Below are 15,948 nucleotides of genomic sequence, written 5' to 3'. Positions count from 1 at the left end.
TTTGTTTCGATTAAAATCTTTGCTTTCGGACATTGAAGGAATTGGCAACACTGAAAAATGGGGTAAAATTTCTTGGCTTTAGTTCCCTCAAGGAAAGTCAAAACAAGGGTGGGGAGATAGTGGTTACTTAACATCTAATTCCGTTTCTAAATTGGTGATATTCACTTGGAGACCATCATGCACTTTTAAGAGTGAAGACACCATTGTTAGTAGAACTCCTAGCATTATTGGCAGAATCACAATTTGAAAAGGTGTGTAACTTTGAAGGAGAAATTTGTTATTATACCAATCAAAATTGTATACAATTGATAGAAAAATATTAACATCATGATTAATTGTTCTTAGTTGCTCACTTTTGAAGTTGACAAAGATTAAATTACTTTGATTTTTTTAGAGGGACCAATTTGTTCAATTTCAAAATTGAGAGGGACTGGAGAAGTCTTTTTACCTAGAATGATCGAATTGAAAAATATGGACTAAATCTGTATAGTATATAACTAGTAGTTGAACTTAAACAAAGGGATTTAACTACTAATGTTTGGGTTAAGACTAAAATTTCAAAAAAAAAAAAAAACACATGAACTAAACTTAACCAATTCAAAAAGTATAGGGCCTAAATCCACCACTTAGAGAAAAGGGACTAATAATAAAATTTAACCAGAATTATTAGCTCTATGTACACTTGGCTTATTTCGTTCTTTGTCAACCAAAAAGTTATAATCCTGATTTGTGTGCGAGAGGATTTAAATAATTTTATAACATTTAATAAACCTTATTTTGATAGTCTTATTAAGCAAGCAAAACATCATTATTAAGTACCAGACACTAGGAATCGGCCTCTCAAAGCAATGCACTGCAGTGTCCCTTCTAATATGAAGCTTAGCAATAAAATCAGCTACTCTATTTGCATCTCTCGAAATCTTCGCGAATTTAACTTCTCACCTGCATTGACGAAGTTCTTGAATATTGCGAACAAGAGTAATTGAGTGAGGATCCATTGAGCTATCCGATATAAGCTGCATCACCATCTCAGGGTCACTCTGACAATGAAGATCTTCTTGTGTCCTCGCTGCCAAGCTAGTTTTAAACCATCTCATACCGCCAGCAACTCAGTTTGCAAAACAGAACCTGAACAAACATATCTACTATATCCAAGTAGCCAATTTCCATGGTCGTCTCTTAGCAACCCCACCAGCTGCTGCCCAAGAATGGTACAAGGCAACCGCTCCGCCTGTGTTGAGTTTGACCCATCCTGGGGGAGGTAAAGTCCATCTCTTGGAAGAATCATTACCATTCTGCTGTGGAGAATTCAGATGATAGACCTGCGTCACATTCATAGCCCAACTTGAGCAGTGTTTCAACAACTCATCAACACTACAAGAATCATCCTAAAAAATGACTTGATTACGCTGCTTCCATATCCGCCAGTATGTAATAGTAAATAAAGTTCCCCAGGGTATAGAATTAACAAACCGTCCAGAATTATTATCAATATCATCCAATAACCAATCATTTAAACTCAAAGAATAGAAATTTTGTTTTGCAGCAGTTGAAACAAGATTTAACCAAACTGCTCTGGCAACTTGGCAATTACGCAAGGCATGAAGCACAGGCTCTTGATCAGCTCCACAAATTTGACAAGTATCTGGAGTAAGATGTCATCACCAATACGCATACATTTAATAGAAAAGATATACACATGTAGAAATCTAAGAATAATGACAATAATAAACTAATAATACCCCATCTGATCGAGATATATTTCACGGTTGAAATTGTATTAAAATCGAACTGCCACACGAAAGTGTCATAAAATAAGATTTTAGTTTCATTTTCGTGCGGCTCAAACCATGATAAAAGATATTAAAGTGTTGCCAAAACCCAGGTTTAAGGACACTGTAATATCATGCAATCACTCATAAGGCATCACTGCAATCAATCTTATTTTATTTGTCTTTATTTGCTGGTTTATGAGGTGTTAACCTTCTATTTCTGACTATATTTATACATTTCTAGAGGGGAAGAAAATGCAGCTTCAGAAAAGGAAAAATAATAATAAAACTCCAGTTAAAACAGAAAAATGGACGGCACACATAAATTACAACTGAAAATCAAAGGATTAAAGGAAAAACAACTAAAGGTGTTGGAATCCATGGGAGGTGGTAATGAATGATGAAGGAACGCAGAAAAAGCTGCAGGACATGGACATGGAATAAAAACGTAAGGCAAAGGTTGAGGCATTGGGTTTTGGAAGACCCTGAACCTCTGAATGAATTGCTAACCTATATAAGGGAAGTAAATGTGAAGGCACCTGAAGCCAGACTTCAGCATTGTAGGGGCTGCAAGGGCATCAGGCTTATCATATTTTCTTTGATGATGTCCTCTTTCATAGCATACTCTAAAAGTAATATGGATAAGTTCTTGATATTGAACAAATAAGAACCTGTATGTAGAAAATAATGATGTTTTTACATGTTCTAGGAAGTTTTTGATGAGAAAAAAAGGAACAATGGGGTGAATGGTTTAAGAGGCTAGTAAGCCATTGCTTATGTAGTGTAGACTGCATAGTATCGATGGGAAACACAGGAAACAAAGTAAGGTAAAGGCTGTAGCCAGTTCTTTATTCCCTCTTCTCAAATGAATTTTCTAGAATAATAAACAACATGCCAAGGGCACGGCAAAAATGATATATATACATGTATCCTTTCTCATCATCCCCCTCTTCTCACCTCCTATTACAATAGGAACAGAATGATGTTCAATGAATCTTACAGTTCATTCTTCTTAATCATGTTGCTCAACAATAGGCAATAGCTTACCTCAGTCTGCATTCTACAATCCTGATACAGCTTCTGCCCCGCAAATGGCAATGTTGTGGAATCAAATCTTACAATGGCTCCTTGGCAACACTGAATTGTGGCTGTTGAACTGAGACACTTCGAAATAATTACAATGAAAGGAATGAAACTTGCTAAAATGTCAGAGGTTTAATTAAAGCTTAGTAGGAGTGAAACAAAAACATATCAATAGTTCAAAACTACCATGAAAATTATCTCTCTATCTATTTATTATCATGATTTTGGAAAGCATGCTTACAATTTTATACCGAAAATCTCCAGGGGGAAAAGGGCCTCATCCTTTGGCTGGCCATTGTGAAACATTTCTATTACCATCCCTCCACCCTCTCCCTCCACTCATATGCATTTACCATTCTTTGATAACCAACAAGCGCAAAGCAAGTATAACAGTTCAATGAAATGATCAATGATATCCGTGCGGTAAGATGTGTAAAACAGGCTGATGATAAGATAAGAGATATTATAAGTAGATTGAAAATGGAACATAAAGTCTAACAAACAGCTTTTATTTCATAATTCTTTGATATTTAAGAAGTATTCTGTCAATTCTGAACAACCAAGACCATATAACAAACCAGCATATTTCTCAGTCGACCAACTAAAGAAGTTTTCTTTGATTTATTAGAGAGTATTCTGTCCATTCTCAACACCAAGACCATATAACACACCAGCATATTTCTCGGCCGAACCACTAAAGAAATTTTCTTTCAGTTTCATGAATGTACAACAAGTAAGCAAACTATCTGAACCAGCTTGGTGACAAATACCAATCCTCTCCACTTCTAACAGCTCTGCAAGCTTGTTCAACCCACCATGTAGGCTATTGCAAAACTTCATCAGATGCTTGATATCATATAGAGTCGGGAAATAAATCTTAATCAAACTAAAGAACCCTGTCTGTGTTTCAGGAAGATTCTTGCAAGTGAGCAACTTAAGCAAATACCCAAAATCGTAGCCGCTATGAAAAGTCACCCAATGCACATTATCATTCAAAACAATCCCAGATGACATTAACAATTCACTGAAGTCATGAGCACTAATGCCCTTTTCTTTGTTCTTCTGAAAATCAATGCCACTTTGAGACAAAAGCTCAATGGAGTCATTAGCATAGACATCCTCATTAGGATCGAATTCGCGGAAATTGAATTGCCAAACGCAGTATTTATCAGTTCCACAAGTAGGCAAATTCCCTTTGGCATCAGAGAAAGTAAGACCCAACTGAATCAGTTTCAAAAGATCAACATTTGCTTTCAAGGTTTGGTAATTGTAATCAAAACTGCTCTTGAAATTGCCTATTGGGCGTAGAACAATGCCCGGGAACTCAGTGTCCATAGCAATGAACGGGTAATCATCCACAATCTCTCGAATTAACTCGAATTCACAATTCAAATTCTCGTCCCAAACTTCCCTTATGTGAATTGATTCACTTTTCGGCAAAATCGACATCTTCCTTCGGAAAAAAGAAAAAAAAAAGTAACAAAGCTTTGATTTCTCGAACAACAATATAAAGGGAAACAAAAAAAACCAATTCTCCAGAATCTGCAAATAACAACATAAAAAACCATTAAGTACGCATTTCTCCTTATCAACAGATAACAATAACCCATATCTTGAAAATCCAATCAAAGCCTTCAAATTTCAAAAAAAATAGAAAGAAAAAAATGGATAATGAAGGTAAAGAACATGAGATCTTACCCTGGAAAACGTTGCAGCTGAGGGCAAAAAAAAATATAAAAATGAGATTCGAATCGAAATCTGTAGGGGCTTTAGAAAGATGAAATGAATGACGGTAGGAGGAGGGTTTATGGATTCTTTTTTATGATTTTTTTTCTTTTTTTGGTTTTCTTAAAGAAAATGACAAATTGAAATTTTGGGGGCGTATAAGTTTTCCTTTCTTCTTTTTTTGTTTTAATAAAAATGGAATTTTATGGGATGAAGAAGATAAAGAAAGCTTTTATCCAAAAGCCTCCCTGTGCTTCACATTGTAACAGCATCAACATTGAAGAGATAAAATCATGAAGTGAGAGAAGAGAGAAAGACCAGGCGCTTTATATGACGAAGCTTTTATACCTATATACTTTTTTCACTTGCCTCCTCTGTTGCTTTCACCTTCCGCCATCGTATCGTTTCGGTTTTTATTTATTTATTTCTATTGCACCATGTTTATGGATATTATTTATTATTTATTATTATTTTATATTTATTTTTGTTATATGGTGGTATAGTATATGGAAGGTCCAATCCTACAAGGAACAATTCCACTATCCGACGTAAACTATGGTGATATAATCCTCGTGCCACTTTGCTTTTGGAGTCTGAGCTTGTCAAGCCTTGCCCCCTTGCCCCCTTGCCCTTGCAGGCCAAACTCAACAAGTTTGGCCCGAATATCACGCTTTCAACTAATCATTGCATCCTTGAGACCCATACAATCTAAAGAAAATATATTGGGAAAATCCCTAAAGACACTCATCATCACCCATCACATGCAATAACTCACTCGGCTAGTCTCTTCTCGCCCACCTTTAAATTCTCAAAAATTTAATTTTGTTTAAAATAAAGTGAAATGTTTAAAAATTAATAATATAAATTTAATATAACTTTTTTATAATTTAAAATTTATATTTATTCAAAAATATAATTATATTCCATAAATAATTTTTTAATCAATAAATTAAACAAATTTTATAACTTAAAATTTCAACATTTAATTTTTGAGTTTATCCAAAAACCACTTTTGAAAAATCTTGATTTTATTTTCTTTAAATAAATAATAGATGAAGCAAATTAGAAAGCACCATCAAAATTGCTTTCATAGCTCAGTTGGTTAGAGCACCCGTTTAGTAAGCGGGAGGTCTTGAGTTCGACTCTCAATGAAAGCAATTTACCTCCTTTTCTCATGGCTATCCCCTTTTTTTTGGGATTTTCTTCGTTGACAAATTCGCTATACTCTGGCCGTCGTCGGCGTTCGCAACCGCCATCAGAGCTCTAAAATTAAAACCCTAAAACCCAATTTCTCGTTAAACCGAATCCCTAATTCACCCTCTTTCTCCTTCCCCGCTTCCCTGCCGGCGGAGGCGATGGCGGAGCCACCGGAGCCGAGTCTCGCGACTGTTACCTCAAGATGTATGCTGTTAAAAAGCCCGACAAAGTCGACCCGAATGAGCAAAGGTTCGGTAAGTGACTCAATTGCGCTTTACCGAATGAACCCTTAAAAGAACCTTGCGTCATTGATAAACTAGGCAATATTTTTAACAAGGAAGCTCTTGTTCAAGCTTTGTTGGGCAAGAAGTTTCCCAAAGGGTTCAGACATATTAAGGGTTTTAAAGGTAAGATTAATATTAAGTTGATGGTGCCGTGTTTCAGTGCCCGATTATGGGGCTTGAATTTAATGGGAAGTATAAGTTTTTTGCATTACAGAACTGCGGGCATGTGGTTAGTGCTAAGGCTTTGAAAGAGGTGAAGTCATCAGCTTGCTTGGTTTGCCATAAGGAGTTTGTGGAGTCTGATAAGGTGGTGATTAATGGGCGTGAGGCGGAGGTAGCTGCTTTGCGGGAGATGATGAAGGAAGAGAAAGCGAAAACGGTGAAGGGGAAGAAGAAAAGAGCGATGGATGTTCTGGATGGGGAGAAGGGCTTTAAGGGATTGAGTAATGGTGAGATGAAGTATAGAGCTGCGGATGCGGCACAGGCTCATGCTACTAAGCAAGTATATGCTTTGATATTTACCTCTTCGAAGAAGTCCGATTTTAAGGAAACTTTTACGTGCAGATCACTCCCACTCGGTCGAAACTGATGATAGGCTGGTATTATTCTCTATTCTATGCTAGTTCATGAAGGGAGAATATTGATGTTGTTTGAGTTGTATTTTTAGGTTCTTATATGTATGTGTGTATATATATTGAAACTGAATTTAGATATACTTGTTTAACCTAATTTTAGTAGGTATGTAATTTCGATTGATTGTGTAGTGTATTTTGGTAGACACCGTTGAATTTGGGCTTTGGTCCTCAAACATGGAGGAAAAGAGGAATGGGTGTTGAGGATCGGGAGAAGGGCTTTAAGGGATTGAATAATGGTGGGATGAAGAAGTTTAGAGCTGCGGATATGGTGCCAGCTAATGCTACTAAGGAAGTTTATTCTTCCATATTTTACTACTTAGAAGAAGTCGGATTTTAGGGGAACTCTTACGTGTAGATCACTCTGCTGGGTTGAGACTGATGGAATGGTATGATTCTATTCCAAATTTTTGGGTTCTTATACATGTTGAAATTGAATTGTAATATACTTGTATGAACCTAATTTTAGTACATATATAAATTCAATTGATTATGAAGTGCATAACATGCTTTGTTGCTTGCTCTGGTATGATGTATTTTGGAAGACTGTTGAATTTGGTGTTTTGTTTTTCAAGATAGGCCTTCTGATAACCTTCAGTGTTCTTCTACCTAGTATATCTTATTGTTTTGTTAAATGATTGGAATCATGAAATATTCAAATTAATCATAGTATATAACGTATCCTTACAGACCTTGGCTAAATGAAAATTAAAGCCTTCTCTCCCTAGAAGCTATTGATTTCAGCAGAAGGGCAATCAGGTCGGAGAAATAATCAAGGCAAGAGATAGACGAGTCCTGGCAATCCCTAGGAAGTCTCATGAAAGGACCTTGGTATATGTGGAATGGAATAACATGTCAAGTCTAAAGCATGTAAGTTTGTTTCATAAACTAAAGTATCAGTACGAATTAACTTATACATGATGCAGATGCTCTAACCTTTTTCTAACATTTGAACATTTAAGTGAAGCTCAGAAGGTAAAACAGGTAAATACCTGAGGAGGATAGTTGTTTATATGTGCATGTGCACACACATATGATCACTTTTTAGGGACACTTAAAATGTATCGAATTGAGCTTACAAGAATTGGCATTTCTTCAATCACAGACAGGCAAGCCAATTTGAGTGAAGACTCTGGATTGCAATTCTTGAATGTCTGTGTAAACAATCAAGTTTTTAATGGTTAAATCATCAATTAACGAGTATTTTATGCCCTTTAACCCCCCCCCCTTTTCTTTTTGAAGTAATTCACACAACTTAAAAAAAGACAGCTTTAGATATTCTTTATTCATCTATATATATTTGTTTCACCATGGACATAAACTCTATCCAAAGTATATGACATCATTTTAGGCCCATAAAAGGTTAAATTTTTTTTTCATCATTAGGTGAACAAAGCGTCATCATTTAATCCAGTGACATACTATACCTGATGTCTTCCTTTGATCTCTAGAATCAATTTAGTTAAAACCTTCAGTTGTACTTCTCCAAATATTAATACTGAAATGAATAAAAAATCTGCATGTTTACGGGTTAGACTATATTTAAAGTATAAGGATTCGTTCGAAATTTAAAAGATGTGAGTAAAAATATTATGTCTGAAAAATAAGTTTACGTAGAAAGTACAAATATGGAAAGAATAAAAGTAAAATTGATGAAAATTCAGCCTTTTAGCTTAGAATATTGTTCTCGTCTTTTCTTGAGTTTTTAGAGACCTATTTATATCCTCTCTTCAATTTGTAACCATTTGAGGTGGTTGGAGATTATTTGTAGTTGTTGAAAGTATTAAATTCATGTATTAATGACAGTCTGCAAGTAGTATTCGTATCTTGAAGAAAAATAGCCATTAGAAGCGCATGAGTATCGATAATACTATACCTTTCTAGATAGTATTGTGTTTACTGATTTCCAATGTATCGATACCTAAGACTGGGAGGTTACGTATCAATACATTCTTGTTGGATATCGATGCTATACCCCTCTAGAAAGTGTTATTAGATACTCTTTGAAGGGTATCAAAACTTACTAGCCACATATTGATACTTAATTTAAAAATTGCTTGAAAATGGTGCAGAAACATTTTTGAAAGGTCTTAAAAGTACTCAAAACACTTAATACTTGAAATTTTTTTAAGGATAATCAATTTAATTTTTTTCAAGTTTGATTATTGAAATATTTAAAAATAAAGAATAACAAAAATTAATCTCATTAACATAAATAAAAATAAAGTACAGAAATGGTTTCAGATTTCTTGCCTTGGATCAAGTAGAGGAGAAGAGTAGTATTTAATTATATGTGGGTATAATTAAAAAAATAAAATTAGATCACAAAACCCCTTTAACTAGTTGTTAACTAAGGTTAACATGAAGAATATTTAATGGAATCTGTCCATTGTAGTAATTTAAATACTTTTTTGAATTAAACAGGACCAAAACCTAATTTTTCAACATTGTTCTGTACTTAATTGAATTTTGATGCAGCAAATAATGGTTCTAGATTATGTTTTATATGTTTAACATGCATAAAACACGTGTCATATTTCTATAAAAGTATTGCAAGTTCAAGAGTTATTTCATTTGGGTAAAATACGATAGATTACTCAATTATATATTTTTTGTCACTTAACTATAAAAATTACAAAATGACCACTTGATTATTAGTATTTTTTTAGTTACTTAATTATAAAAAGTTAAAATATGGTCACCCAACTATTCAATTTTATCTTTTTGGACACCAACCGACTAACATAAAAATAGAAACACCCAAAAATCTAAGATAATTGGGTGATTAAAAAAGACAAAATTGAATAATTGAGTGATCATTTTGTAACTTTTCAATATAGAAAAAAATATAATTTAAAAAAATCAAGGAAAAAGATAATGAAAATATAATTTAAAACAATGGGTAGAAATATTTGAATGATTGTTGTGATCATTGGTCAAATTAATACAAAATCCACCAAACAGGGAAATAAATGCCAGTTTATTTTTTTGTGTAGCTCCTCAAGGTTGAATAATAGATTAATTAATGGGCGAATTTGGGTTGATTAGCAATGGTCCACTCAAGGAACCATATGTATGCAGCTATCTACCACCTACACTCAAAAATACTTCGTGGTTTAGAGCTTAAAATCCCAAACCACCTTAAGGTTATCAGTCCGTACGACTAGAAGGTTTATTCGAAAAATATGAGAGTTTAGATAAAATTATAAAGTTAAAAAATGAATTTGGACAAAAAAAAACATGTTTATAAAATGGACTTGACCTCGGGTAAAGTTTTTTTTTTTTGCCTAGACTCGGCTCGAATTTTTAGTAATAACAAAATCTCTTGCTGCTTTTTCTATTGTTTTCTCACTATTTTGTTGGTAATGTTTGGATATTGTATAATACTTGTTTTATTCTGAATTTTGCTACTATTATTTTCACATATTTTAAGTATAAAGACTTTTTTTAATTTGTTGAGAAACATTTATTTTAATATTTTTAGTGTATTTGATGTATCATAATTTTTAAAAAATTTTATATAAAAAAATTAATACGAGTCGAGCTGAGTTCAGATTTTAGCATTTTTATCAAAATCGAATTTGGGCAAAATTTAGATGCATTTTTGAGCTGGACCCATAGACAACTCTACACCACACCAACCACTAATATAAATTTACAGATATCAATTATTTAAATATGCATTACTTATTTAAATAAAGGATACGAATTAGAATATTTGAATTTATTGATATAAAATATCTACAATTTACAATTTATATATTTCTATGATATAAAATATTAATATCTTCCCTCCATGTTTTTGTGGGATTTCAACTTTTAAATATTAAATAAAATTTTTGAAAGTAAATTTTTGTTTCCCATTTTCAACTATTAAATATTAAATAAATAAATTTTCCAAGTTTATTAAATATTTATTTTTAAGCTCCACGTTTTTATTGGATTTCAACTTCTTCCTCTTTTTTCAGTCAAAAAAGGAGAGTGTAACTCTTAACACAATCCTAAGATAGGAGATCCAAGGGTTTCGGCTAACAAATAATAATAAACGAATTGACCCTTCATTTTTTTAAATTAAGAAAGTTTTTCAACTATTAAATATTTATTTTTAACTCCATGTTTTTGTTGGATTTTAATTTTTAAATATTAAATAATTTTTGTGTGTGTTTTCAACCATTAAATATTAAATAAATAATTTTTGATCAAAGTTCTCCAAAATTTAAATGTTTATTTTTTACTCCACGTTTTTGTTGGATTTCAACTTTTACATCTTCAATAAAAGATTTTGAAACTCAATAAAAATTTTCTATTTTCAACTATTAAATATTAAATATATATATATTTGGTTTAACACTACAAGTTGACAACCATTGGATAGGGAGTTCCAATAGTATCAGCTAACAAAAAATGAGAAAGACCATTAGGTGGGGAAGAAAAAACAGTTATAGAGCGTTGTGCAGAGCATAATAAGAATATCAATTTCTATAAAAAAATTACAGTTATTTTTATACGATAATTTAAAAATATAAAGGATGGTGAGAGAAAAAAAAAAGGAACTTTTGATTTATTTTTTTGATGAGTCATACAAATGAAATTCCACTATTATTTATAGGAAATCTTTTGCCTCTTCATAATGATATAATTACCCAAAATAGATATTCATATATTTAGCAATAAAAATAATTATTCAATAAATATCTACTTGAATAATTATGATTATTTGTTAATAATTAATTGACATGACTTTTGTTACTTTTAACTTTTTATTTGTTCCAATAATGATGAACGTGGTCCCAACTGCCATCAACGTTAATCTTCTAAGTTCTAACGACCACCTCAAAGTCCGAACATTTGTCAAGTCCATAGCTAAACTTGGATAAAAAAAATTTCGGCTCCAATATAAAAAAAATGTGATTTAACCTTTTCTTTTATATTTATATTTATATTGAATTGAAATTTTTTATTAAAATGATATATTATTAAATAGTAAACCGCATATTTGTCATTTAAAATTTTTAAAATTAATTATTCAATATTTAAAGTCCTTATTAAAGTAAAAAAATAAGTTAATCGGTTTTTTATTAATTTAAATATTGACTAATTTTTGTCAAGATTGAAAATTTTGAAATTGTTTTTCTTTATTCAGATATTCGAGGAATAATAGTATTTAATTTTATTTGATTAATTTATGAATAAGGCTTAGTGCACTGCCAAACACCTAACTGGGGAAGGGGGAGACTTGGGGGAGAAGGGCACAGTAATCTATGCAGGATAGAATCGATAATATAAGGTATGGCAATGATGAGGATAACATTTTTGTGGTAAAAGGAGAGGCCCTTCCATAAGGACCTACTCATTAATTCCTTACTTTAAATTCAGTTTTGTAGTTGTCGTGCAAGTTTCATATGTGAAGATAACAAAATTTCAGCTCCCATGCAATTGGGAAGGTACTTAAAAACATTTGCCGAATCCTAAAAATAGAACCCATTTCGACAGGTTCAATTTTCTTTCCTATTATCTGATCATGTCTAAACTCTAAATTTGTTAACTTAGTCCCTGCAAAAACAGTCCAGGGACAAAGAATTAAAGCTAAACAGTTTTGAGTACCCACATCTATTGCTGCTATCTCTTTTGTTTTTAATCAGATGATATAAAAAAGGAAAGGCTAAGAACATGTGAAGGGCTGAATCCAAAACGACAAAAACGAGGCTAAACAAACGTGTTAATTTTGTAAGCGAATGAGTGGTCAGCAAGAATGAACGTGACGTGATAAAGAAAAGGTTCAAGGTTAGGAACCATGTTTACTTGTAACTTGGCACATTGTGAACCACCTAACCCCAAACTCTTTTCTCCAAAGTAGCTGCAACCAAGGCAAGGAGTGGCTCACCTTCTCCCTATATATATGCAGGCATATATCTAACTCACACCAGACACTCCATTCTTTTCTCTGGTTCTTTAGGAAATCCAGAAAAACAAAAGTAGATTTTTTCTTGTTTTTGATAATGGCTGGGACTGGTTTGTTTGCAGAGATATTGGATGGAGATGTTTACAAGTACTATGCTGATGGAGAATGGAAGAAGTCTTCTTCAGCCAAAACTGTTGCCATTATTAATCCAACTACCAGAAAAACTCAGTACAAGGTTCAAGGTTATACAGCTAAACTTTGAAACTTTTTAAGTTTGTTTCTTCTGCTAAATTGCTTTGTTGTTTTCTTTGTGTTTGCTATATAGTTGTGAATTCTGCAGCATGGATAGAACTGTACATAGCTTTAAACCAAGGCTAAATAGTTGATTAAATAAGCAAATCTTAGCATTAGCAGTTAACGGATAACTTTGAATAAAATGAAATGTTAGTTAAGAATGGCTTATGGTGAACTTATGAAGTTAAATTATTGATGGTGTTGAAAATAGCTTGTACACAAGAAGAAGTGAACAAGGTCATGGAATCAGCAAAAACTGCACAAAAGTCTTGGGCCAAGACTCCACTTTGGAAACGAGCTGAGCTACTTCATAAAGCTGCAGCCATCCTAAAGGAGCATAAAGCACCAATTGCTGAGTGCCTGGTTAAAGAAATTGCAAAACCAGCCAAAGATGCAGTTACCGAGGTATATCATTGTCTATGAACTTGTTTAGTTCAAAAGTGAACAAAAATCAATTTAAGACAAACTGGTTTTTCATCTGATTTCTTGAAGGTTGTAAGGTCCGGGGATCTGGTTTCTTACACTGCTGAAGAGGGAGTTAGGATTCTTGGAGAAGGAAAATTCTTGGTATCTGATAGTTTTCCAGGGAACGAAAGAACCAAATATTGCCTCACTTCCAAGGTAAAGTTTCATTGTCTGCAATTATATGGTTTCTAAACATGACACACTTATTGGTTCATATTTTGTATGTTTTGATGATGTAGTTCATGATGTAAAGTTGCATTTTAACTGCAGATCCCGCTTGGAGTAATTCTAGCCATTCCACCATTCAATTACCCTGTCAACCTTGCCGTTTCGAAAATCGCACCAGCTTTAATTGCAGGAAACTCCCTTGTACTCAAGCCACCTACACAGGTATTTGACAAAACACCAAGCTGATAACATAAGTTGAAACAAAATGAACTTTAATCGAACGGGATGGTTCTTCCTGTAGGGTGCTGTTTCAGCTCTTCATATGGTGCACTGCTTTCACTTGGCTGGCTTTCCCAAAGGGCTCATTAGTTGTGTGACAGGGAAAGGCTCTGAGATTGGTGATTTCCTTACTATGCATCCTGGAGTTAATTGTATAAGGTAATTCAAGTTCATCTTGTGGACTCCATTAGCTCCCCATTGATCATCCCATTTGTAACTTGTAATCTCCTTTTGCCTAGCTTCACTGGTGGAGACACTGGTATTGCTATCTCAAAGAAGGCAGGAATGGTCCCTCTTCAAATGGAATTGGGAGGAAAAGATGCTTGTATCGTACTCGAGGACGCCGACTTAGATTTGGTTGCTGCAAACATAATAAAAGGAGGATTTTCTTATAGGTTAGGGGCGGAAAACACTATGTTACATTGATTCTTTTCACTTCTACTACACATTATTATTATCTTTACTCTTTTGGTCCAACAACTATGACAGTGGCCAAAGATGCACTGCTGTTAAAGTTGTGTTGGTGATGGAATCTGTTGCGGATGTTCTGGTGGACAAAGTGAAGGCAAAAATCGCAAAGTTAACGGTTGGACCACCGGAGGATGACTGTGATATCACTCCGGTTGTGTCGGAATCATCTGCAAATTTCATAGAAGGGCTGGTCAAGGATGCCAAAGAGAAAGGAGCTACATTTTGTCAGGAGTACAAGAGAGATGGCAATCTTATATGGCCATTGTTGTTAGACAATGTTCGGCCTGATATGAGGATTGCATGGGAGGAACCTTTCGGCCCGGTTTTGCCAGTTATAAGAATCAACTCCATTGAGGAAGGAATCCACCATTGCAATGCTAGCAACTTCGGGCTCCAGGCATACACACATACATAAAAAACTTATCAAATTTCCCAAAATCATCTTTTCTCCCATGATAATGAAAAAGTACATGCAACATTGCAGGGATGTGTGTTCACTAAGGATGTCAACAAAGCAATATTGATTAGTGATGCAATGGAGACCGGGACAGTTCAGATTAATTCCGCACCAGCTCGAGGACCGGATCATTTCCCATTTCAGGTAAATAAAATTACCATGCTTGAAATAAAGCTTTTTTCTTCATGTATCAGCAAAAAACCTTGAAACAAAATGCTGTCCTAACAGGGTTTGAAAGATAGTGGAATTGGATCACAGGGAGTTACCAACAGCATTAACATGATGACAAAGATCAAGAGCACTGTCATCAATTTACCAACCCCATCTTACACTATGGGTTAGTATTGCCAATCAGGGAATACAAACATACATACATACATAAATATAAATTAGTTAAAATCTTAGCTAAGATGGTAAATATGTATGTTTGAAGATTAGTTGCATATGATATTTAGTGAATAAGAATAATGGAGACAGAGAACTCAGCAACCAGTTTATATTGGTTAGCTGATGAAGAAAAGGACAAAAATGATGCAGGCAATGGAGGACATTCCAAATTATGAGGACGTGAAGACGGCCTCCCATCTCTCATCATCATCATGATTCATGCATCATTGAATGATTCATGGTTTTGCAATTGGGCAAGGATTTTGTCTCCATTCTTCAAACTAGTACAAATATTTCTTTGTTTGTTGTACTCCACTTGACAGTCTTATCCAACAAAAAGGGTGTCACACCCTTTGCCTAAGCAATTTCAATTGATTCAAATAAAAACACAGCTGCTTTTGATCTCAACGTCTCCAATTACTTTCGGATATAAATTGGTTAAATTGTATTCTAGGTCACCCAACTTTATTTAATTTTCTTTTTAATCACCTATCTATCTCAACTAGTTATGTTAACTTTAAAATATAATGAAATGTCAAATTAAAATTTATATAATAATAAATTTAATTCTTAATATTTACTCATCATCAAGTTAAACATGTTTTTTTAAATAAAAATATCCAACCGTAATTTACAAACATTAATAGAGTTAGGAATCTTGCTCAAGCCCTAGCCATGAAGAAGGCAATGAGCCCATCATTCGGCCTAATCAGGCTAAGATCTAGCCATTTAGAAAGCTTCATTCTAAAAAAGAAATAATAGGAAAAAAAATTAAATTAAAAGGAAATAATAGGAAGAAAATAGAACTTTTTAATTAAAAGGAAGCTTTTTT

At 33.5% G+C, this 15,948-nt stretch overlaps 4 protein-coding genes and 1 non-coding gene across 9 annotated transcripts; 3 read left to right on the top strand and 2 right to left on the bottom strand.

The window, feature by feature from the left end:
• Positions 1–663: 663 nt before the first annotated feature.
• Positions 664–3,245, bottom strand: LOC105767142 (uncharacterized). 2 transcript variants are annotated; one of them, XM_052633672.1, is made up of 3 exons: positions 3,097–3,245; positions 2,820–2,928; positions 664–1,645 (listed from the first exon to the last, which is right to left on the bottom strand). In XM_052633672.1, exons 1-3 carry the CDS (start codon positions 3,171–3,173, stop codon positions 1,562–1,564), a joined length of 270 nt encoding a protein of 89 aa, XP_052489632.1. In that variant the 5' UTR covers positions 3,174–3,245; the 3' UTR covers positions 664–1,561. The 2 variants fall into 2 exon arrangements, with proteins under 2 accessions (XP_052489632.1, XP_052489631.1); XM_052633671.1 differs by having other exon boundaries at positions 664–1,322.
• A 98-nt stretch (positions 3,246–3,343) lies between these two features.
• Positions 3,344–4,983, bottom strand: LOC128031856 (probable CCR4-associated factor 1 homolog 7). The gene is made up of 2 exons (XM_052633670.1): positions 4,554–4,983; positions 3,344–4,397 (listed from the first exon to the last, which is right to left on the bottom strand). The coding sequence occupies exon 2, from the start codon at positions 4,302–4,304 to the stop codon at positions 3,480–3,482; it is 825 nt and encodes a 274-aa protein (XP_052489630.1). The 5' UTR covers positions 4,305–4,397; positions 4,554–4,983; the 3' UTR covers positions 3,344–3,479.
• Positions 4,984–5,663: 680 nt separating this feature from the next.
• Positions 5,664–5,737, top strand: TRNAT-AGU (transfer RNA threonine (anticodon AGU)). The gene has a single exon. It is a non-coding gene; the product is annotated as a tRNA-Thr (tRNA).
• On the top strand, positions 5,679–7,896 carry LOC105767300 (uncharacterized). 4 transcript variants are annotated; one of them, XM_052633095.1, is made up of 4 exons: positions 5,680–6,031; positions 6,276–6,660; positions 6,826–7,082; positions 7,384–7,896. In XM_052633095.1, exons 1-2 carry the CDS (start codon positions 5,936–5,938, stop codon positions 6,648–6,650), a joined length of 471 nt encoding a protein of 156 aa, XP_052489055.1. In that variant the 5' UTR covers positions 5,680–5,935; the 3' UTR covers positions 6,651–6,660; positions 6,826–7,082; positions 7,384–7,896. The 4 variants fall into 4 exon arrangements, 3 of the variants coding, with proteins under 3 accessions (XP_052489053.1, XP_052489055.1, XP_052489054.1); XM_052633094.1 differs by having other exon boundaries at positions 5,682–6,031; positions 6,839–7,082; XM_052633093.1 differs by having other exon boundaries at positions 5,679–6,031; positions 6,276–7,082.
• Positions 7,897–12,614: 4,718 nt separating this feature from the next.
• On the top strand, positions 12,615–15,524 carry LOC105767541 (NADP-dependent glyceraldehyde-3-phosphate dehydrogenase). The gene is made up of 9 exons (XM_012587209.2): positions 12,615–12,837; positions 13,101–13,294; positions 13,382–13,510; positions 13,625–13,744; positions 13,824–13,960; positions 14,041–14,196; positions 14,291–14,669; positions 14,757–14,873; positions 14,958–15,524. The coding sequence occupies exons 1-9, from the start codon at positions 12,693–12,695 to the stop codon at positions 15,069–15,071; spliced, it is 1,491 nt and encodes a 496-aa protein (XP_012442663.1). The 5' UTR covers positions 12,615–12,692; the 3' UTR covers positions 15,072–15,524.
• The last annotated feature ends 424 nt before the right edge of the window (positions 15,525–15,948 follow it).

The sequence above is a fragment of the Gossypium raimondii genome, chromosome 7 (assembly GCF_025698545.1).
Source record: "Gossypium raimondii isolate GPD5lz chromosome 7, ASM2569854v1, whole genome shotgun sequence".
Lineage (NCBI taxonomy): Eukaryota > Viridiplantae > Streptophyta > Magnoliopsida > Malvales > Malvaceae > Gossypium > Gossypium raimondii.
The sequence above is the reverse complement of the archived record's forward strand: the minus strand, read 5'-3'. Positions and strand labels throughout refer to the sequence as shown.